At 38.7% G+C, this 25,027-nt stretch overlaps 1 protein-coding gene across 2 annotated transcripts; it reads right to left on the reverse strand.

Annotated features, from left to right (window-relative positions):
- Nucleotides 1–1,854: 1,854 nt before the first annotated feature.
- Nucleotides 1,855–17,712, reverse strand: LOC104063923 (protein tilB homolog). Of its 2 annotated transcripts, none has more exons than XM_054073923.1 (7): nt 17,413–17,712; nt 13,014–13,164; nt 11,859–11,952; nt 10,883–10,944; nt 9,824–9,966; nt 8,946–9,143; nt 1,855–7,064 (listed from the first exon to the last, which is right to left on the reverse strand). In XM_054073923.1, exons 1-7 carry the CDS (start codon nt 17,436–17,438, stop codon nt 6,953–6,955), a joined length of 786 nt encoding a protein of 261 aa, XP_053929898.1. In that variant the 5' UTR covers nt 17,439–17,712; the 3' UTR covers nt 1,855–6,952. The 2 variants fall into 2 exon arrangements, with proteins under 2 accessions (XP_053929898.1, XP_053929897.1); XM_054073922.1 differs by having other exon boundaries at nt 10,826–10,944.
- Nucleotides 17,713–25,027: the final 7,315 nt, after the last annotated feature.

A 25,027-nucleotide genomic window follows, 5' to 3' on the forward strand; every position in this document is an offset into this window, starting at 1 on the left:
GCACATGGAGGAGACATGCTTATAGAGGGAGAAATGGCATTCATTTATACACAGATGTTTATAATTACAAACAGAAACCAAGATTTTTTGTTTTCTCCCAATATTGTCATGTAATACCTTTCACTGCAGCTATTTTAAAAAATACCTAGTTTCCCTCAGAGAGGACTATTCACATACATCTACTAATGAAACCACCTCACCTCACCACCCCCAAACTCTGGTCCTTCGCTTACAATGTAAACTGCCCTCTCTAGCTGCACACACTGTGGAGTTTCTTGACATTAAACACACACACATTTATTATGTCACATTATATGTTACCGTGAATGTAGATGTTAATGGCTTTAAATTAGAAGGGAGAAGATTTAGATTAGACATTAGGAAGAAATTCTTCATGATGAGGGTGGTGAGGCACCGGCATAAGATGTCCAGGGAAGCTGTGGCTGCCCCATCCCTGGAGGTGTTCAAGGGCAGGTTGGACGGGGCTTTGAGCAGCCTGAGCCAGTGGGACTGCACTGGACTGTCTCTCTCCTTGGGACTGCAGTTCCCAAGCTCCTGGTCTTGGAGGACTGGCACTACTTCACAGCAGGGAGGTCTTCGGGCTGTAGTGATTGATGTTGAGTTTCCAGCAGGGCTGGTTAAGAAAGGAATTCCTTTTTCTTCTCTTGAATTACCCATCACGGCAAGGATATACAGACCTGCTATATCACCTAGACAGCGATGTGCAGGGCTGTGCAGTGCCACACAACTATGCTCGAACTCGGACACCTTTCATCATATGAACTGCTGCCTTGTGGCCCTGCCAGAGCTCATGATTGATGTGCTAATGGTATCCTTCATCCAGTACTCTAACTCCTTCTGGCATCCAGGCATCGCACTGAATTGGGATGTGAAGATCCAGAACTTCAAGGCACATTTATTGCACACTTAATTAAGTCCTTTTCAATTAATAGCAGACATCTGTGTTGTAAATAAACCTGACTAGAATAAATGGGATTATATGTGCAGAGAAATTTGTCCTGGACTTGTTCTAACACCTTCAAGCCGACAAATTTTAGGCACCAAATAAAATAATTAGGCCCGCTGCTACTGCGAGGTTTTTGGTTCAGAGTGCTTGAATGTGATACTGTCACAATAAAAAACTTGTGATATTTTTATCTAATCTTTGTGGCAAAGGACATGATAAAAACTTTGAGTACTTTCCTCTGTAGGATTAACATTATATTCCATTTCATCTCAGGCATATATCTACCCTTTTGAGCTTAAGCTGTGATTTTATAGTTTTATTTGTTGTAATGTTTAAAGGAAGACAATAAAAGAAAATATCAGAGGAAAACAGGCTGCCAATACTTCAAATTAGAACCAGGGGTACAATGTTAAGCTGAGTGAAGAAATGCAGCAGGTTTAAACTCTTTATTCTTTGTCTTTCGGGCTACTGATTTTGAATGTTCTCCAAGCTGCGCACACTCCTCTAGAATCTCCTCTGTTTAAGACATTTGTCCTCAGAAAGAAGTCTGCCTTTTAAAGATAAATAGGGATAGCTCATACAGAATGAATGTCATTTGACTGATTTATTTAAACCCACAGAACTTCTTGCTCCATCAATATTTTCTTTTTGCTTACATGACATCAAACACAACAAACGCAGTGGTGGACCTGAAAGTGGAACTGGGAGAACCTGCAGGGCAGGACCAGACGCACGAGCAAAGAGAGAACAGCGAGGTCTGGGAGGCAATGAAAGGCTTGCAGCAGCCCAAGCAACCATAAACACCCCGAGCTAGAGTTTCAGGCTCATGTGAAACATCAACCCAACATGGTGAAGGTTTTTGCAGCCACGAGAGTGTGAGTGAAGCAACATAAGAAAAGCAGCAAGATAAAACCTAGGAGAGTAAAGCTCAAAGAGGAGCAATGCTGAGAAAAGGTAAGAGCTAAACATTAACTGAGAAAGGGCTTGGAGCCCTGAGTACAGACGCAGTTTAGTTTGATCTTCCTTGAGCTCAGAAAAACGGAACTTGTACATTTTACACAGAAAATTAAAATTGCATCAAAGAAATTTCTGACTTAATCATCAATGCTTCTTAATAGGAGCATCCTTAAACTGGTTCGGTGCCCAAGTCATAAAGAGAAATTATGGCAATCTATTAGAAAGAAAATGGTCTGTCTGAATGCAGATTAGGAATGGGAAATACGTTAACACATAGTAAAAATAAAATGATCAGCAAGAAAAAGGAAAAAAAAATGGCTTGGATTTCACTCCCCGAGGCTGACTGCTCCATTTCCTATAGTTTGAGTATTCAAGAACTTTCTGGTAATTCCCAATTTGTTACTGTTCATGCTTGTCTTGTCCCTGTTACGGTCGTTACATTTATTTTTATAGATGCTTTTATCCAAAGCACACGTTGTCAATGGCTTTCTTTCCTTATCTTCAGTGCTTTCAGTTACATTATGTAGCATGGTACCTGGCAATTCCAAAGCAAATGTATCTTGGATGGTAGATTACAAATGAAAAATGAATGCTCTGGGACATCTTAATAGCTTATTTCCACTCATGCTTCCTTGCCAACGTGCCTCTGTGTGTCTTACACATGTATCCAAATAGATAAAAGCATCAGTCAGTATATTAACTAAATTTATTTCTTCTTTGGGTGCTGATAGCAAGGAAATAATAAAAAATGCTGAATGCTCTTTATTGAACAGCAAAACTTAAATGGCAGTGATCAAAAGTTGCCTTACATATACCAGAAAGTATTTGATTTTAATCAGTCAGGAAGGAAACGGTAAAACCAATGAATATACTCTGATCTTCAGAAAGACATTCTCCAGGGGAAGGAGACGGTGTTCTGCTTCTCAAAGGTTAACAGCCTTATAGTGCCCTTTTTGGTAACCTGATCACCGATTTGTAGGTAGTTGCTTTCCTTCTCTGCTCCCACATGGAAGAATAAAGCTGTGCTTCTGCAGATTTGAAGTCACTGGAAGTTTTGAGGTTGAATTAAGTGTGGGAAGGACTTTGGTCAAGTCAGTCACTTGTGTTCAGTGAGGGAATAAACAAGTCCTGGAAGCACTGCTGTCCTGGCCACTAATACACAAGTACCACAAACAGGAGCCAGGGTAGACGAAAGAAAACTAATCCCCTTCCTGGCCATGGGAACCTGCAAGTTGGTCCATGGAAGAAGAGCAAGACTGTCTTCAGCAGCAGCCAAAGCTGAGCCTGCCGTGCAGTCGGGTGCCAGCAAACTGTCGGAGCACAGCGCTCTGTGCCAGCTGTTCATGGCTCATGATGCAGCCAGTGCCGTGAGCTACCGCATCACCCAGATCCTTTCCCACAGCATATTGCCAAGTGTGTGCCATGAAAATTTGATACAAATACAGTGACCTGAGAGTTGACAAGGACCTCAGGAAGTCACTTGATCTCCGTACAACCATTCGGTGCTCCAGCACTACCAGGCTAAGCTCTAGGGAATCACTGACAAGTTATTTACTCCTTGTAGCTGTATAAGTTTAGGCCTGAGCCATTTGCGTAAACATTTGTAATGATCAATTACAAGCTTAACTGATCAGTTCTGATTTGCCTCTGATGCACTCTCCTAGTTTCCAAAGCACAGTGTAAAGAACTAAAAGAAGATATTTTTGCAAGGTCTTCTTTTGCTAGGAAAGCCAATGCTTTCCTCTTCACTGTATTCACATCTAATACCAGAGCTGCAATACACAGTCCTGGAGAACAATATTGTCTCAAAGTCTTTATTTCTTGAGTGATTTAAGTAATTTGGACCAAGATGAACACAGGGCGTTTGTGCTTTGTGTACTGCAATGTTAATGTGTATATGAAAAAAGTCATCCTTGAAATGCCATCAGTAGTTGATTTCTTTCTGCTACAAATTCCTTTGCTCCCATGACCCATTTACTGTAATACAGATTTTTTTAAACCCTGCTCTGGAATTTTGGGGATTGTAATCAATGGATTAAATGAAAAGTTTTCTCCCTGTTCATTTAAGGAATCTGTCTTTAGATTTGATATTTCTCACCTTCTATTTTCTATTGAGAGGTTTAGACATACTGAGAAATGAAGAAACAGTTAAAATAAGACTTGGGAACTCAGTTCTGAGCTCTGACAGCCCAGCCGCACGATGCTAGGCAAGACTTCGAGAACACTTTGCTAAATTCTCATGAAATGTCATTTTTGAAGGAATACTTGTGAAAAATTGGAAATTGACTTCACAATACTGAGCTTACAGGTGGTACCTATTATTTTAGATTTCAGAGTGCAGTCACAACAGATGAAATCTCTGAAGCTCTGGCAAAATAAAGGCTCTACTTTTGTTCCTTTCCTTCCACATTTTCTTGAAGTCATAGATTGGATTTAGATTAAAACACACCGTAACATAACTGTGGAAAAGTAAGGCAGTAAAACTCCAGAGTAATTCGCTGCAGGCCCATTTCTTCTTGAGTGAAGGTAAGCGTAAGTTTGGCAGGAAAAGCAAGTTAGATAGTAATAATCTAATTTAGAACCCAAAATGTATATTAAATTATCCCTGGTTTGGCATGAACTTGAGGCCAGTTCCAAAAGGTTCCTGCTGCCAGGGTTTCTAGTTGACCAGTAATGTTGAAATGCATCCAGCGTGCTTCTTTGGTCTTATGGCTGTTGTCCAGTCAACCAGCTGGAACCTAATTGCTCTTTTTTCCCAGTTTCCCATGTGACATTGTTGATAGCGAACATCTCATTTAAAGCTCATTGTGACAAAGTGTTTCAAACATTACCAGTACATTCTTGCTCCTGGATGCACTTTAAATAAAATCAGCAAGGCTCCCCAGATATTGTCTCGTATTTCTCTGGGATACCAAAGCCAGACCATAAAAATAATGAAAGGAAAAATTATGAGAGTAGAACCAACTTCCTGTCCGGAAAGAATAAATCACCGCCTGTGCCTCTTTCTTGTAACTGACCCAGCACTCAGGTCTAAAGAGCAAAGCCTGAAAGCCTGTTCCCAGGAAAGACTTGACCATCTCCTAATTACACGTGCAAGAAGTGGGTGATAGCTTCATTAGGAGCTTGTAACTGAAACGTCTGCCCATGGGACTGGGGTAATTTCCTAGCTCTCACTTTCCAATGCTGATTTCTGGGAAGAGAGACTAGTCCTTGAGTGCTTTTTGTTGTGATGTGAACTTTCCTTATTTGAATGCTCCCTGATGTCTGTTACCTTGGGAAAAGACTATTTTCCTTTCCCGTCTCCAGACACACAGCCTCACAGCAGTCAGGATTCAGCTGTGCCCTACAGTCTGTCTCTGGCTGGGTCAGTAAGGGTGGTCCTTCAGGTGCTCTTTCCTCAGGGGACACGGTGTTTTCTCACATTTGTCCTCAGTCAAAAGAATATATTCCATTTTTTTTTTTTTTTTACCCTTTCTATTACTAAACACAACAGTGCATATTTTATGTTGATTTCAAAGCTCTGGTTGCCTTGCTCTTTCTGTGTAAACCACATCAATCTCTCTTCCAAATCTGTAAAAGCTTGTTGCTGTGTGTTGTTGAACTGTACCATCTTGATTTGGTAGTATTTTTACGGAGGGGTTTGCAACAGTATGGTCTGTTCTGGCTGGACTAAACTGACTGGATCTAGTTATCGAACCCTGTGAGCGTGTAAATGCTGGGAAGGAAGTAGTTTGCTTCTATGAATTGCAACAATATTTCCTGAGTGTCAGCCTAACACCAGTTTGCAGTGGTCCATTGTCTTTTGTCTTTCACAGATGTAGCAAATACTCTGAGCTAGATACTGTTATACACTCAAAATCTTGTGATCTAGTTCATGTAATATTTCGATTAACTGTTTTGACTGCTGCGGGAAAGGTAAGAATAGTCTGAAAGGAGAGCCTGGAAACTTTTCAAGCTGCTCTTTTCTCTTGCCCTGGTCCCATACAGACATTATACTGAGCTGCTGTGACCTTTCTGCAGTTAAGCCACAGCACTGCAGAGCTCTACAAGGCTGAGCAGTCATTACTCCTCCCCATCTAACTGAAGCAAACTGAGCCTGCAGCCAATACACAGCAGAGAATTTATTGACTGTCTCTGGAATTAGGCAATTCTGTTAATTGTCTTCATTTTCCAGACTGTCATTCTTTTCCTGAACCACTAGTGGCACAGCTATTTGTGTGCCAGCATGATCTGTCTGGGAAAAAAAAAAAAGCTAAAATTGAACAGCAAATGAATGAAAGGCAAGGACAAACACCTCTCAAAGACAATTGCATTCAACTCCTGGGGGCCCTTACAAATCCCTCGTCAGCTTCCACAGCTATTTTCCCCCACTGTGACTTTGGTTTGAGGAATCTCTGTTAAACAACAAGACATTCCTAAACAATGCCAGCATGAGTGAAAAGATTTCTTTCCTTTTTCATTATTTACCTCCCAGTGCTCCTTAGCTGTACCAAACTCCCAAGCAAAGAGTTCTTGTCTTTTTTTTTATTTCCAAGGGGCAAAATGATTGCTGTGGCTCTGCTTTTCCTATCTATGAAAGTGCATTATAGAGCATTGGTGGGACATAAAGAAGAAAAATATATGCTTTGTTCATTCACTCAGTTTTTTCCCCCCTTTTCTTTGCAGACTGGGTACTAATCCTTGTACCATCTTCCACAATGGACATATGGTTTGATCTTGGGACATGTTTTAAGTAAATGTAGCAGGAGTAATAATTGCCAGTGTTGTCTACATAGAGTTTCTAGACAAGAAAGTCACCCAATATTTTTAATACACCAAATTCATGATACTCAGTACACACATTATGTCTTATTTACATGCCATTTATCCATACTTACGTGAAGACTGTAGTATGACAAACACATTCAAAAAAATTATCTTTCTGCTTCAGTATTTCTTTGTTCAGAAAAAAATAGTAACTTCCAGACACAGGATTTATTGTATTGTAAGGTGATTCTAGCACAGCTGCGATCCTACAAAAATACAGTGCTAGAGTATAGTACATACTTTGAAAAAAACTCTGATGTCTGGGGGCGAACAGTCTTCTGGCAGTTTTGGGATACCGTCCAGCATTTTCAGATTTGGCAAACTGGAAAATACACTTAAAGAGAGACAAAAGAACAATATAAATTGAGAGAAATAATCTTGGGAAATGTTGAGAACAAAGCAGACACTTATAAAAAACAAGTGGATTCAAACATACCCAAAATATATTTGTATTGTTGGAAATCTTGATTTGTCATTTGTTGCAGAATTCATCTGATAAAGAGCTAATGAAATCTTTTCAGGTTTCACTCTGTTGCACAAGTTTTATATCCTCAACTCAGTAAAGCACTGCAAGTATCTACATTTTTAATACAGTAGAACCAAACTAGTTGTCTAATACAAAAGAGAGGAGATGCTGTTATCCCAGGCTGAATTTCCTAGACTGCTGAAAAGAAAAGACTCGGACTGCAAGAAGTGCAACGCAACTTCTACCCTTCTGCAACAGATAAACTGGACTCTCTGTAAACCTCTTTGCATTTCCCTTTCTCCAAAAGAAAAGAAGTCTCTGTTTTGTGGGCACGATGCCAAACTGAAACGAAAGGCTTTATCTCGTAGCACACTGTTCCTTTTAAACTATCACTTTCTCTGACCTTCGTCAGGCGGACTGCTGTTTTCTTCTTCAAAAGAATTTGATGGAGCTGTAGCCCCTCCATAAGCATCACTCAGGTGTTAACGCACACACTATGGAATTTGTGCCTGTGTCTTTTGAGGTGAGTGCAGACTCCAGTGCTCAATCCCAGCGTGTAACTCAGGGCTATATCTCTACTTGAAAAGGATTCATTCTGCCTTCTAACACTGGCAGTGAAAGTCACACCAGAGTAATACTAATATTTAATTGCCTTAAAAACTGATGGGGTTGGAAGCAAAAACATAATTAGTAACTGTTAAAAAGTGCTTTTCAGCTTTTGTTCTCCTGGATCTTTTGATAGGCAAATAAAAAGTGAGATCCAGCATTAAAAATCACTTTTTAACTTTCACTCTGATAATTGCCTATCTACCTTCACACAGCACAAGCATCACCATCACACTGTGAAAGGAAAGCCTACTAGACTGAAGGAGAATAAGGTACTGGATACTCTGAAAGGTTTTCATTAAATATTTTCTTTTCAAATTCTCCTTTCCCCCCCCTCCCCTCAGGAACAGATGACTTCTTAGATACATGCTGCAAGGGTTATCTGAAAAATATCAACAATGCCTTCTGTAGATACTGACATGACTCTGTGTTTGTAGTGGGGAAAAACACGCAACCACGTGGATTTCTGAATAGGGGGCGTGAGTGTCAAAACATGCATGAGACTTAGAATTAATTATCTTTCCCCGAATTCTCTGCTTAATCTTGGATTTGAATAGGCTCTATTAAGCCTATACTACACTGCACTACCTGCAACATAGACCTACAGTGAGTGGGGTGTTCAAGGCAGTGTAATTTCCACAGTGCTGCTGCAGAGAGAGGAAAAATCCAGAAAAATCAAATGAAGGTAACTTAGTTTTCTCTTGCTTTAGTTTCCATCCTTCAACACATCCTTCTGACTCCATCTCTGACATGTAATTTAGACTCCCTTCAGAATACATGAGGGATGCAATGAGACTGAAGAGAGTTTGAGTAATAGGTAGTTTCTATTAATAAAAGAGAATCAAATTTATCTGCTCTGCTCGCTGTCTCTAAACTTGATCCATAGACTTGGTTCACTTCAAGAACTGCCAGTCATGGGATTAGAAAGCCTCCTAGGCAGTTTCTGAATATTTTGTGGGTATTATCAGAAACTGGCTCACCAGCCCACGTTTCTGGAGCACTTATTATAGTTGAGACTATGGGAAAATAAAAAGATAGCTCAGGAGAGCTTGTTGTATTTGAGGTCCTATTCCTTTTGAGCTCAATCACAAACATTTACTTGTATTCATCAACTTTTGTTGGCCATAAAATGGTAAGACTTACAGTTGTCTGTATCTTTCTTGAAACTCACAGGGATTCCTCTTGAGTATAAGTGATTCAAGTGGAGAATGTCTGAAGTCTGATATTCCACTTAGTGTCATAATGTTATTTTCAGCAAGTGATAAGTGCTGAATCTGAGGTATCTTTGGCAGCTGTTTGAAGGATGTAAAGTGGTTTTTATTGACATTTAGTTCTCTGCATCTGTAAAGTATAAAGCATATGACATCACTGATCACATCTGTATTGTTATATACCTGTAAGCCAACACAGGGATGGCTCTTCATGTAGTCAAATTCATGGCAACTTAGGGCTTCCAATGGGAGATACAAGAATTTGATTCCTTGAGACCTGCCTTCACACGAGTTTTACATTTGTGCTGTTTTCACTTAACCATGGACTGCAAGATCAGATCCTTACATTTTACACTCTTTGTTTTCTTTATATTGTACAATGGATACACCATTATTCCTGTTGTCAATACTACAACTTTCCATATCCCTAGATATTCAACAACATAGTAGCAACAGATTGATTGCAAAAATGTAGTTGTCATGGCCACACTTGGCCCCCTCTGCTTGTCTTATGTTCTCTACATATAGGTTCCTTCAGTGTTCAAGAACTTTCTCTTCCAGCACAAATATCACTAAGTTTGGTAACACTTATTAATTATTCACCATGAAAAACAGGGACATAATCTGATCTCATAATTTTTGGATGGTACAAACTCAGATTAGCAACTTAGTGATGGATCCTCAAATAATGCTCCCCAAGATATCATATTTTGGCAGTTTTCATGAGTCTTCTCCAGCTATTACTTCAGTAAATAATAATTTTGATTTCTATGATATTGTGCAAGAATAGAAATAGGGCATTTTGTCTACCTTGGCAACCTTATGGCACTTAGGTCTGTCAAAGAATTGTCCATCAACCAAAGTTTTTCCACCCGAATTAATCTTTGAAGAATTCTTTTGAAGTTTTCCATCTGGTAAAGATCTCCTAGATCCTGAAATGAAAGGTTCAACTCCTAGGAAAAAAAGGGAAATACATTTTTTTTCTTGCTTTCTAATAACTATATCATTAAATCTTTTCAATGTCAGAATTATTTAAAAGGTGAATCTATTTTATTATTCTGCTTTTATAACAACTAGTAGTGCCAATTGCCAAATTCACCTTAGAATCACAGTGATGCACTGCATAATTCTTTGAAAGAATGTGACTCTTACTGTCCAGCCCCTCCTTCCTCTTTGAGTGGGGATGCAGTGTGTGTGCTCTGGGAGGAGAAAGCAGGACTAAGTGATCGCGGCTTATTAGTTTTGCTTCTAAAGTCATCCGGAAAAAACACGCTGTGCTGCAGGCAGATATCAACATTCCCCAGACTGGATTGTATCTCATGGGGACAGGTGTGATCCAGAGTACTGGATCTCAGTGTTAGATGAAGTTACTACCTGGTTTCCTCCTTGACCTTAGGGAGGTCATAACCTACCGCTGATCAGAACCAGCAATAACGTAGTACCTCCAGCCAAAAGAACTGCTCAGGCTGCTACGAGGAGAGAGTGAAAGAGCTGACATGAAACTATGCTATTATCCAGCCATTCGTTTATTACTGGTTTTTGAGGAAAGCACTAAGAGGACAAAAAATGTCAAAAGTTCTTACATGCCCGAGCACAAATGAAGTCCTATCACCACACAGGAGTTTACTCTTTTGGGTCACAACCCAAATAACAATATATTCCAGTCTTTCTTCCAGCTTGTTAAAACCTTTTGTTTTACAATGTCATGGTGCCAACTGGAGGTTTAAACCCACTAACTGCAATGAGGAGCCAGTGCATTATTATTTGTCTTATTTACTACTGCAGTACAAAATGTTAATGAGAAAGTTTTACAGCACAGTTTTCCCAGTTCTCTTGTAGTTTCTTTTGCCACTTCTCTGTATCAGTTACTTGTTTTCTTTTTTTCAAAGTATGTTCTTCTCCTCTGAAAAATAGCTCTTCTTCTGAAGGCCCTGGTCAGAAAAAAAGATTTACAGTAGTGGATATGATATGGAACCGGCACTTAGTTACTTGCTCAAAGATTATATATATGGCTGATGGCTGGGAAGATATCTGAAATGAAGAAAGATTATATAATATTATAGGCGCGTAGGTTTCCAGGCTTCTAAGAAGTAAGTTAATGTGAAGATTTGTCTATACCGTTTCTACATATTCTTTCACGTGTTATGAGTTTATATAAAGGTTATGTACTTAAACTTCAATATCCTGAGAAAGGGATATGTTTGTAGCTTTCAGACTACTGATGAAAACTAGGACAGGGATCAGCAGCCGTACTCAAAACCTCATTTGTATTAAGAATAACACATGCCGAACACTTAAAGTTTTAAGGTCTACTGAAATGCTTAGAGCTATGGACATCTTCAAATTCCCAATTGAAGCAAAGGCAGTGTGGATTTTTTCCACTGTTTAGTCCCAAACATGCAAACACTAGATTTTAAAATCCTCCTTTCATTGTTTACTCTGGAGTGTGTCTATAAACTGTAATTGGGCCAATTCAGTTTTAAAATCAAATACATACGCCTGTGTTTACAGGACTGGATTTCACTCTCATCTTCTTGTTTGGCATATGACTACTGCATTCTGAACAGTATTTAAATGCTAATGAACTTTTGAGAGAAGTAATTTACATCATGTTAATACTAAAAAATTTCAAATTACAGTTTTGGCTTTTGTTTCCCATTTTAAAAAAAACAAAGGGTATTTTCGTAGTGATTTAAAAAAGTAAATATATACAATATGGGATGAAACACTGCCCTTTTTCAAAACAATGGCAAACTCCATGATTTAAATTCATAATATTTAAGCAGATACTGTTTGAGTAAATAGACTTAAGACTTAAATGTGTATATGTCTTTTTGATCTTTACCTTCTCTCACTCGGGGACAATGAAGATGATTCCCTCGAACATCATGTTTTTCTATGTCACACCAGCCAAGATATTTGAAGGAATCAGAAGGAAGCTTAAAAAAAGCAAAAAGATGCAGTCAAGGTTTTAAGGTTTTGTTTTTTTTTTTTTTTTTTTGTATTTCTGGCCTCATTACAGCAGAAATAATATTCATACATGTTTACAATGACTTCCGCCTTAACACCATCTGGCGAACAGCAAAATGATGTATGGAAGTGAGAATACAATGGCATATAATTGTTAATGCATATGCATGTAAACACATTTCTGGAAAAGTTTACATACAATATATCATAAATGCAACTGAGGCATTAAATCTAAACACAGAAAACCTGCCACTGCAGCCAAGAATACAAGGGTTCTTCCTATTTCGCTTTTCCACTAAAACACGTTCTATAATTTCCAGCGCATCAATCTTCCACAAGGGAGTGAGGAAGAAAGTCTCTACTGCGCCTGTAGCGTGTGGAGTCAGTGTGATTTTGTCATGTCCAAGAGACACAGCACCATGATTGCCTACAGTGGTGGAACCTCTCAGTGCAACACAGCTTGGTTAATTGCTCAGAATTCCAGCATTTCTTTCATTGGAAACCACCACAGTGGAGTTGAGGGAGGAGGAGAGATGGAGCATGCAGCTTTGACTCACCCTCTGTGGGTAGGGCTGAGCTACACACATATCCTCAAGCTGGTAAATGCTATGGTGATCCACAGTTTAAGACAGTTTATCACAGCCCTTTCTGGTTTACTTCTGTAAATTGGCTCAAATATTGGAGAAAGATACTCTCACAGAATATCTGTACTGTTAACTTTCATAGCACTCCTGGTTGCGACATTTTATAGCAAATGTACACAGCCTCTTCAGGACTGGTAATCTAAACTTGCCCATTGCATTCAGTTCTGTGCATAGTGTTCAAAGGCTTCTCAGGCCACTTGGTCACTTGCCACTGCTGACACCACATCACATAATCATATTTATATACCCTGACCTGGCTTTAGAAGATAAAAGGAGGCAAAACATAATCTGTTTCAAAGCTGAGGAAGAGATTTCAGCTTTAGTTACTCTTTGTCAATGCCTCTCTTCTGTAAACTCATAATGAGACTGGTAAACCAAACACTTACTGGGAAAGGTAATCCAGAATCAGAGTTCTGCCTGATGAATCCTCTGTTTTGTGCTAAAACTGGTGGAACACCATGAGTATTGCTTAGGAAGGAGCAGCAGGATGCACAGGATTCACAGAATTTTTGATTGCTTCTAGTCAGACCTGAGGAACTAGAAAGGAGATATTAAAGCAGTGATCGATCCTGCTCGGAGAAATGCAAACTATTTTATAACAACAGAAAGTACAGAGTAGCAAGGGGTAGGACTGACCACCACACAAAAGCCACACGGTCCTGGGGTCAAACCATAGGTAGGGCAATCCTTTCGAGTCCCTTAACGGGACCTCTCACTACTTACACACAACCAGGCTGTCACAGACGTCCAAACATTAGAAAAAGGAACTGGCAGGCAGTTTGTTAGAAAAACCTCAGTCTTGGACAGGATTGGAACTTGTTCAATAGCATGATATGTCCCCTTCTATCCTGTATAGCCCTGCTTACATGGATTCAGGTTGTATGAAAAGATACCTCAATTGCGTATTTATTTTAATTCCTTAAGTATGTTTAGTAGAATACCAAGAATCCAGAAAAGAGTTGAACATTTTTTCAATAGAGTCTTGAAGTCATGAGCTTGTGTGCTTTGCTAGTTCGTTGCCTAAGAACAGCTTCAAAAGTACATTTCATATACCACAAAAGATGCAATTTCTCCAATTGTTCTTCAGAGAGATTGAATGATTTGCAGAATGGCAGCTGTAATTTAGAAATTTACCACGGATTACGTCAAAAAAATAATTTTAACTTAGTGCAAACAGCATTATAATTTGACTTTTACTGTACAAGCTCAGTGAGAGCTTGCCAGAAAGTATCAGCAGTCAGTAAGCATCATTAAAACAGTTATAGCTGGGAACAGAGATGGAGAATAAAATGCAGCTTTAAAAAGGTCTAGTGAGAATAGTAATGAAAGTTTCACATTGAGTGTAACAGACAAGCTAAATAGAACATCAGTTAAAACTTACAATTAGAGATTATTGGCAAATAATCATGACGAGACACGTTCTGTTGACCTTACTAAGAAGTTTTTGGCATTTTAAACATCATCAAACCCAAATATTACAGCTTTCCTGGCGTTTGTAAGTGCCTACAGATTGCAAAGAACAGTACTGACATATGGAACTACTACTCCTCTCACACTTTATGGTGTTTTATTTAATGGGATCAAACCAGCCACAATAAACCATAGGTGACTTAAAGTAAGCTGAGCAAGCTCAGCATTTCTGAAAATAACAGCTATTTATTTAGGCATTTTCAGAGGTCATCATGAGGCAGACCAGCAGGCATTCAGACACACAGCAGCTCTGTGATAAAACAGGATTTACATTTGGTCCATTTTAACAAATACAAAAAATAAAGTGAGAAAAAAAGTGCTAGGAACCCTTGCTTAGCTCTATCTTGGCATTTATTTTGCTTCTGCTTTCTTGTATGTTAAATGAGGTTGTACCTGAGAAATATGTAAAAGTTTTTTTATATTTCAGAAAAAGATCTGTTACTTTTCTCAATTTTGGACACGATTTGTTTGGGTATATTCAAATGACTATTTGAAGACTTGTGAAAACCTACCCTCCTTTCAGCTAGATACTACCTCCTCTGCTGAGACATGAATATACACTCCTAGTCCCTTGAAGTCTGGGATAAAACACTTTAGCTTGAACCATTTAACAGGACACCTATTCTGATATTTTGTCAGAAATACACTCAGAAATTCTGTATCAGTGTTAGAAAATTTCAGAATTAAATAATTCAGAAATTAAATATTCAGAATTCAGAATTAAATAATTCAGAATTAAATACATTAAATAAATATTCAGAATTAAATAATTCAGATTCAGAAATAAAGTTTCAGAATCAATACGTGATAGATAAGACTTCTCTAATCAGGTGGGTAGTGAGTGGAAAGAGTAACAGAAGGAAGAATTTTTCATCTCAAGACTGCCTGAGTTTAAAAAGCACCAGCTGGACCTTATCATCTATGTCACAGAAGATTTTTCTGAAGGAGTGAGTGCAAGACTGCTTTTCTCTCCCATGCTTTGTTTTCCCTACTATATGCTGCAATTGATGCAAAAGAAATGATAATGAAGGAGGCAGGATGCAATTGCAAACAATTACAGATCACACAATACATGAAAGTAACAACATTTTCTGCCTTGATTGTAAGGCCCTTCGGCTGGATATGAATCTCCAATGACACCTCTGGGAGCAGCACACTAGATTATGTCAAGCATTAGGGGGAAAAAAATTAGATTCATGATGTCTGTCCAGGCTGAGTCATTTCCTCTCACTTTGCCTGCAGTTAGAAATTGGTGGTTATCATAAATCACAGACTTAAATTCTTATGAGAGAGGAATTAATTTCACTAATGGAAACCCTCTGTGGCAATAGCATTTCTCCAATCTCTCAGTTCTTGGGGTGGGGGAAGTATTTGTGATGTCTTTTAAGCAGAGATACTTGACTATATTTTAAGAATCTTATAAAAGAGGATTGGAAAGAAAACTTAAAATGGTAAGGGGGAAAAATCTTGTGTGCGACCAACTTCTAATTCCTGAGCCTGGCCCTCAGTCTAGTTATTTGTATGTTGGCTACAGCTTTGCCACTGATATCAAATCCACATACAGATTTTCAGAATATTCAAGCCAACGCTAGACATCCAGAACATCCATCTGGTTAAAGTATCATTTCTCCCACCTTTCTGGAGTTGCCAGCCTGTAAAGCCAGGCTTAGGAAACCTTCTTGGCTCCCTCCACCACGTACATTCCCCCAGTGTATTATTTTCATTCCTCCAGTGTATTATTTTAGATAATTGGCCGTTAAGAGAAGACTATCAGTCAAAAGACTCCGTTCTGCCGATATAACTGGCAGCCTCAATAAACACATGTTTTAGACTCTACAGAACAAGTTCAGCTTTGCCTCACGGAAAATGGCAAAAAGCTCAGCAGATGAGTAAAGATAAAGAAGGTTATAAGAAAACATTTGCAACTGTGATTTGAAAGGTTTTTGTCTCAATGTTTGAAACGCTTTTGGGGGCTGTTCTAGGCTCCAGCAGTCATATCCCCAGTGGCTTTTCATGAATCAGCAGCCTCAAGCAGGCTTAGCTTTCACTGAACCACGGCTGCTCTCCCTGCAGATCTGAAATGCCCTTGATAAAAGACTTGGGAACAAGTAGTGGGGCTATTTATACCACCTCATCGCATTACTCAGAGTCAGAATTCCTATGGTGCTCACTACAGCTTCACATCCCACTGAATCACAGAACATATATGATGCAAAGGCCCATGTCCCCGTGCAGCTGACCTCAGTGGAAGAAGCCTGGTCAGATTGCTATTGGAAAGCAAAGTGTTTCAAGCTCTTTCAGTCCTGCTACTCTGGAAGGGAAATACAAGGATCATTTTAAAATCATCTTCAAGAAAAATTAAAATACAAACCCAACCAAATAAACTAACAAAAGGGTGATAAATCCTCCCAGAGTCAGGAGTTCATCTATCTAGGTCAGAGCTGCTGTTTTTGCATAGATTCTAAGAGAGCTGGTCATGGATCTGTTCAAACCACCTGCACAAATAACTGTTTGCTTGCATGATACAAGCACCCAGTTATTTACGTTGTCTCAGTTGATTGCACATGCCAGAGCTGATCAACAGAAATAAACTGCAGGATTAAGTTAGAAACGCAGTTTGTATCGGTATTTAAAAGACAGCAAAATCAGAATTCAGGCTGTGCTTTGCTTTAAATGCACAAAATTTACTGCCAAGTAGAGGCTGCTGTTCACATGCAAACAGTTATTATGAGAACTCTCTGAACTTAGGATAGTAGAGGGCTTGGACTTAGTGTTTCCATGCTCTATTACCTTTCAATTATTTTTATAGGAGTTTTATGAGACATCGTGCAACATTATGAAGCAGTTCTTCTGAGCACAATTTAGTGACAAACACACCTGTAAGTTATAGTTACAATGCATCCTTGCTGTTAGGTGTATCATAAAATTGCCCCCCACAAAGACATAATTAACATTCTTAGGTCTTATCACCATAACTATACATTCCTAGTATATCAACTAACATTCCATGTAGCTCTCCACGGATCTAACTTGCAACAACAGAAATCCCACGTCTCAACTGGTGTGCCTTTCACACATTTTTACAACAAATCATATATTTTTGTTGAGACATCTTTTGTCTTTCAGTAATCAGCCAATGACACTAAGAAAAAGCCCATTTTTCTTCCTGTTTTCACTGCACAACAATCTCCATCAGCAATACAGGTTGGTACATTTTAAAAAGACACTCAATACTGTAACACTATCTTTGTTGTCAAAGCATGTCAAGCCAGCTGTGCGATGACTACAGTTACATCTCTTCTTTCACCCTCCTACCTTTCAGACATGTCTTGCTGTTGCATAAAATCCTCGCATCTTGCATAAGGCTACTTGTCTACAGTCAAAGATTATCTTCCCATCTTTGCCCCTGCATAGAGAGGTAGTTCTACATCCTCTGCAGAGAGGTAACCTGCAAGGATCCTGGCTGGGGCTGTATAGATTCACTGTCTCCAAGGAAACACTGTCACCTCGCAACACAGTCACGTTAGAAGCTATTGTTACCAATCTCTTAAGCACATCAAACAAATTCCCTTGCTGATCTAGCTGGTATCAATGAACTGTCTCCCCAGAAGCTGGCTAAAGATAGGTTGGTGATACCTGTAGCAAGATATGTGATCGTCCAGATGAATCTCTGGTGTGCTCACTCCACTAACTTCAGTTTCCTGAATTGCTTTCACAGCTTTGCCCACCTGAAGTTTATCTTTTCTTTGCTTAGAAGATCTCCTGCTTCATTAATGGCTGTTAAATGGCTTATTAATTTACCCAAGAACTTAATAGGCACTTAAAGAATCTCATATTTTATGTAATGTTCATGAAAGTTCTTTGTGAGCATCTCTCGTCACTCTGTTGAATGTCCTTGCCTCATTTGAACATGCTCAGCCGTTTTACAAACAATTTTCCAGGCTTCCCTCTTCAAGGTTGCATCTGAGAATGAACGCAACAGACTTTTCTTGGTGTGAGATGACAGGTCAGTCTTGTACCTATTTTTCATATTGTATTATTTTTAAAAATTTAAAGCCACAGATTCTGAGAAGCTATTCCCTTTAAAATGTGTTTGATATAACGTTTGTTTGGTTCTCCCCGGCAAAGTGTGGACACTGGCAGTGTGCCACTGATGGAACTGCAGCAGCCCAATATTGTTACGGGCATTGGCTAGTCCCTGCGGGAGTTTACAGATGGCTTTTAAACTAACAGTAGTTCCAAGAACCACATTTCATTTCTATGCTGTGGAAGGTTCTAACACAGCAGTCAGTCATGTCTTACTGATCTGCATCTCCCACATTGCAGGCACGGTTCCTTTTTCACTTGAGCTCATAGGCTCCAAACTGAAAGGAGAGGAGATGAACAGATTAAGATCAGCCTGGAGAAAAGTACAGAGTAAACCCCTCCGCTCAGGAACATTCAACTGGAAATACCATGTAGTCACAAACCTTTATGGTTCAGCCTTCCTAACTTCCCATTTCTTTACAGGAAAATTATTCCTTATCCTTCCATTCCTTCAGAGTTCTCTTTTGTCTTCTTGGTCAATATAAAGTCTGTTCATCATAAAATCTTTCTGTATAGAAATTCTTCTGTCAAACCCTATTGTGCCAGTAAAGTGCAGAATAATATTCCAGCTCCTGCGCAAAGTTATTTTGTAGTTCCAAATGTTGACTTGTCAGATCATTACTTGAAATTTAACGAAGTAATCATTCCATACAGGTTTCAGTAAGGCTTTAGGTAGTACCAACTGAATTTAGTACAGAGTGGGCAGAGGATAGGGTATTAAGAGTTTCATCAGGTCACTTCAGAGTATCTTTTCTCTACCTGCTAAGAAGAAAATTTAATATTTCCTTCTAAATAAAACAAGACTGTAACTTGGCGCCTTTCTACTTACTATTCTTTGTCTCTATATAAAATGAAAAGTTTTAGTCCACATCACAGCCTAATACGCTTCAGATCTTCTATGGCAAATGCATTCCTCATAACAAAAATTATCTATGTGCTGTTTCAGTGAAATGACATGTTTTAAATGGCCTTTCCATTACAAGCACCTTTTTTTCAGATCTTTACAACCTGCTACAAAAATGTGTTTCCACCAAGAAATTCAGCATCCTTGCAAGAAAGAAACAGTTCTCCCCACTTTAACCAATTTTGACCAGTAATTCTGTCTCTGAAATGGCTGAGTGGGGCAAATAGAGGGTAGGCATCAGTCTCAACCACGTCTCTCTCATCTGTGTTTGACTGATTGGATGCCTCCCTGAATGTCCTACTGATACAGCTGATGGACTCCTGAAATACAGATGAACTGGGCAGAATTCATCTCATCCTGAGATCTGATTAATGTCAGAAACAATTCAAATTATAATATGACTGCTGTAGGCCACTAGAGGCTCTATTGTTCTGGGCACCATAGAAAGCTAGAAAAATAGAGTTAGCCCCTGAGAGTTTGTAGTCTAATTGAACAGAGCAGACAGACAAAGAGTAGGAGAAAGGAAATAATATTATCCCTCCTCTTCTTATACAGAAATAACTGAAATGCTCCGACCATGAAATCCTGGTGCTGTGGTAGTCAACAGCGAAAACCGTGTTAATGTGAATAGGGTTAGCATTCACACAGGACTCATAGAAACTGACTCCATTAAGATCAGACTAGATGAACTATCTGGCTTTAAAGCCTATGTATTTAAATGGCTGAGTTTTTCTGATCTGACATTGTCAATCATCTTTAAAGAATACTTAAATGACACTTCTCTATTATAACTTTTCTGATTCACGGATACAGCATCTTGTATAAATCAGCTTGTCGATGTAATGTCATGTTCTCATGCAAAATTCTTACTTTGCTTAGTGTTAGCTTGATAGTTATTGGTGATATCAAACCATTAGGTTGATAGCACCAGTAAAATCAGATCTAAAAACTCAATGACATTATAGCTACAGGAGAAAGTTAATTTCTATATTGATCTTACTTGCTTTGATTATATGTGGGAATCCACATTGGATAATTCAGTTAGAAAGAGAGAGAATGTCTTTGAATATTTAATTAGTATAATCCACATATACTCATAGGAAGCACTAGAAAAGGAACACAATGTTAAACACATATATGCTCATCTGTGCTTCAGCAGATAAGCAGGCATACTCGCATAAACTAACCGGGTATTTCACTGAGTTACCTAGGCAACAAATTTCTTTTTGTCCTGCCCATTCAGGATTCCAGTAAACTATCTGATTCCCACTGGTAGAACTTGGAGAGCATTCACAGGGAAAAGCCAAGTACAGCAGAATAAAGCCTTGGATAAAAGAAGAGCAGAGTTAGTGAAACATTTCATCAGGGTTACCAGACAAAAAAGGAATCAAACAACTAGCCAAATAAATAATTGAAGTGAAAAATATATATATGTCTGGTTTTCTACGGTGCAATAAACCCACAAATTTCAAGAGGGTTGGAGTGGCTGTAACCAAGCAACAAATACTGAAACTTGGTCCTCTCTTCTGGAAAAACAATAGGCTTGCAAGTCATAATGACAATATGTGGCACTGAAGATTGAGTCTTTCCATTGATTTTATGGTCTTAGGATCAAGCCATAAAAAGCATTATTTATGGAATGAAGAATGGTGATTTTATTTAGTTTAGGAGAGATTTATTTCAGTATCAAATCTGACTTTTCTGATAAAATGTAGGTCAACAGTTTCTGGATGAAGTAGACTTTTGCTGACACTGAAGAAAGATCATGCATAAGTAATGTTTTGAGATTTCCTTTCTCAAAAGTTTCTTTTAAAAAAATAATGGACATAACTTGCCTTCTCTTGCATTTGGCAACTCATCTGTGGGTGTATGAAAGGGAAAACAGGATTGTAACCCAAGCGAAGTCAGTGGCATGCTGACTGATGTGCAATAATGACTTCTCCCATTACATGTCTCACTGAGATGAGATAGATTTCCTTTTTTTACATTAAAACATGGCTTTTTATACTGAACAAAATTATTGCATCCCTAGTCTATGGACACACATAAACTTATCCTTCACCTTTTAGCCCTTAAGTGTAGTGCCATTGAATTCAACTAGGAGCAGAACCAAACTTATGTGTGAATAGTGAAAAAAACCCAAAAAGTATTTGCCAGATACCTGTTGGATTTTTCAGAAGAGATTGAACTGATCAGTCTTTTACAGAGGTCATGGTTTACAACTCATTGAAACTGATAGGCAAATCGCCATCCATTTTAATGAGCTTTCAGTCAGTCTTGACTTGTCCAAATGATATTTCTGTCTCATTTTCACAATTTGAAACAACTTTTCCAAAGCTGCTGAAACAAGTAAGATCAGACATTTGATGTCACTCAAAAACTCTTGATGTGAGAGTCTCAATTACCTCCATCCACATCTTTATTATGAATCTCAGGTTTCATCTTTTCGTATGTTAATTATTAATAATTCCTGATGGGATACAACATTCATTAAGTGCTTCCTAATTTACTGAAGATAAGTTTCATCAGGCAATTTTCATCATACAAAAATCATTCTGAATTCGTTTTGATAAGCAGTTTCCTGTTCCAGTCTTGCATGCTTCCTTTTGCACCGTCATTTGAAGCAGCATCTCTGGTATTCTCTTATCTAGCTTCCATCAAGCCAAGGTACTTCCATAAATTTTTGTATTTATTTATGTAACTGCTGCCAACTGCTGAAGAGTAATGTTTAATTTTTTTTTTTTTTTGTTGAGAATTGATTACTTGAATTATATTGAAAAAAATGTTTCATTTAATCCATCAAACTCCTGCCTTCCTGAAACTCGGATCTTGCAAATATGGGAATACTTAGGAGTCACAAGAGCAATCCTCTATTAAACTGGTCTTACGAAGTTGTCATGTGTTAGATATTTAAGATAAATAGGCATAATCTCTTTAAGAATGGAACGGGAAAACTAGTCATAATATATTTGACTCATTCAGTCTGCTATTATCAATACCAGCAGTTCTCAGTTTTTTTTATACTGGGCAGCCATTCCTCTTGTCTGAAATACTTTGCACGTTTCTCTCCCTTTCTCCCTAGTATCTTCCTGCCACGTGTACATTGGTTTCATTCATATACTGAAATATGGTTAGATGTACGCATATAAAATAGACCAAACTCCACCTACGCAGCAAATCGCACATTACACGCACATTTACAGATAGGCATATTTGTATGTGTATACATATTTGTGTCTGTATGTGTGCGTACACGTGTGCATTTTAACATACACATGCATATATATAACTAATGTGCATAGACAGGAAGGAGGACAGAGTGTAAGTATTCTTATACAGATTAAAATTTCATGGAAGACCACTGAACTTCAGTACAAAGTGCTTTAAAACGTATCTATTCTTCAAAGATCAATCCATTCCTACTTTTGTTTCAATCTTACAATATGTTTTACTGAACTACAGTTTTGGTTAAAGTTACTCCAGCGCTGGGCCAAGATGGGAAATACAACCCAGCTCTACATATGCTAAGAAAGGAGTGAAAGAAGAGGAGAGCTTGCAAAAGCAATACAGTTAAATGACAAACATAATTCAGTTGTTTAAAATTCAGAGACACCTGTCCCTGTCTCAACCAAAGAAGGAACTGAGAGCTATGAACATGTATTTAGAGGCAGAGCTTGTTCCTGACAACTCAGAATTTTTTTAGCCCTATTCTTTCCCCAAGTCTTATTGCCAAAAAAAAAAGTAGTTCAAATGAATCTTTGTTATTCACTGTCTGCAAGGATAATGAAGAACTTAGCAGCTGAAAACAGAAAGTTGGGTCTCCTATGACCACAAGGAAGACAGAAACATTATGAGAACCATCTATTTTTATTGAAGGTGTTTTGTTTGTTTTGCTTTTGTCAGAAAACCCAAATAATTTGCTCCCAATTGCTTTCAGTTTGAAAAAATGGCAGCCTTGTGTGACAAGGAAGGAGAAACAGCCTTGTTTCTCTCCAGTGCTGCTTTTGCAGGAAGGAGACAGACACACCGTAGCTGTCCACAATTCCTGCATTTAAAGCGAAAAACTAGCCTCTCCTGCCAAAAGAAATTAAATTTAATGAAAATGTGTTTCTGGTCAAGGTCAGAGACTGCATTTGCTGTATCACTGTATATGTGTCCTGACGGCTACCCAACGTTCTCCTTTCAGCTGTTCTTGGGATATTGAAGAAACCTTGGGACTGATCTTCTGTTGCTTTGTTCCTTGGCTAAGTATTTTTACCTGCTGCTAAGCAGGTGTGAGTGCTGGCTTCTCCAAATGGGGAATTTCTGAGGAACAGGTATTTTGCATTCACAAGGCACAGATATAAGTATCTATTATAAATCGGGTCTATTGACTTCAGTAGAGAAGGCATTCTTGACTCATAGACATTCAAAAGACAAGAAGACAATAAGCTATCTCCAGCTGGATGATGCCCTGCCCCTTACTCTACACAAGACCATCTTTCTGCCTGAGTTCTCGTACTGTAGGACACCAAATCTGTTGATGGGACTTCTCAGAGCATGTGTTTGTAATCACTGATAAGGGAGTGCACTATCAATATGCAGTAGTCTTTCCTGCCAGCTGATTAGTTTCAATCAGGGTCCAGTCAAAGCAATCCACTGGCTTGATATAGAATGACTTCATCCAGTGCATCTCTCTGCTTTTAATTCTTTCATCCAAAACCCCCTCTGAAAACAAATCTATATTTTTTTCATAGTTTTGCTTCCTCCCCAGCCTTCACATATTTGCTTTAACAGGGATGAGGTGACAGAAGCAGCACCTTTTCTTTAAGGCAGAAAAAAGATTAAAAAACATATCATTCAGATCCATCCTCCTCTTTGGACTTGAAAGAGGCCAAGTCCACTGCTGGCCTAACAAGGGGTTATGAAGGTGCTCTTAAACTGCTTTATGTCACTCTGTTCTCCAGTCACAGATGCATCAGGCCACTGAACCAGTCTCAAACATAAACTAAACCCATTTTTCAGCTGCTCCACTTTGTCTTGCTCTGCCAGCTCCTGCTGTATTCCAGCAGTTGGGAAATAAAAGTTTTCTTTTCTCCTTGACTTGCACTAGAGGAAGCAGGAAATATGATGTGCTGTTGTTGCTTCTTCAGGCAAACAAATCTTACTAAAAAACTAAGTGACCAGATGTAATTCTCTTCATTAAGGTAGTGTAATATTTCTACTGATACTTTTACTTTAATGTGCTCTTTCAGACCTCATAGTTTTTGCAGTTGAGTCATGAAAGATCAGCAGCTGAACTTCAGTAGTATTCCTTCTCATTTTGCATGCTGCCTTTGCTGTTTTGTAGAGCTACTGAATACAAAATGAAGCTGCAAGACTGTGTTTGCTCTACAGCTAGCAAGGCATGAAGTACTTCTTTCTACAGCTGTGGAGTACATTCAGAATATTCATAACAGTGTCACAGGAGATGGGATTTAGTGTGTGACACATAGTCTGCTATTGTGTGACACCAGATGATTAATGCTCACAGCAAAACACAGGCTGGTTTAAATAAACAAAATTAAATCTCTTTTTATGGTTACAGAATTCATGTGTTACATGTCTGAGGGAATATCAGCTGCTGCTCCCAAATGCTTCATGTTTGTTGGCTTGTTTTTAAATGCTGTGATTGTTCACTGGATTTTCCTACCACTTAAATCCATTGATGCTTTGGCCCAACAAAGTGAGTCAGGGATTTGGACAGTAGTTTGGGACATAGTGGGTAGTTGCACACCAGTCTCCGTCTCATTTTATGACCAGCAATGTACAGTATCATATTGTTTCCATTTTCAGTTTTAGAAAGACATCATGAGAGTTTAAAAGCCACTTCCAGACTAGCAGGATTCTTCCTTTCCTGCCCCAAGGGCATGAGACCAACTTTATTTCTCCATCACACAGCATGAGGGTTAATGTCCCTCC

Source organism: Cuculus canorus, chromosome 9, assembly GCF_017976375.1.
Source record: "Cuculus canorus isolate bCucCan1 chromosome 9, bCucCan1.pri, whole genome shotgun sequence".
In the NCBI taxonomy this organism is placed as follows: Eukaryota; Metazoa; Chordata; class Aves; order Cuculiformes; family Cuculidae; genus Cuculus; species Cuculus canorus.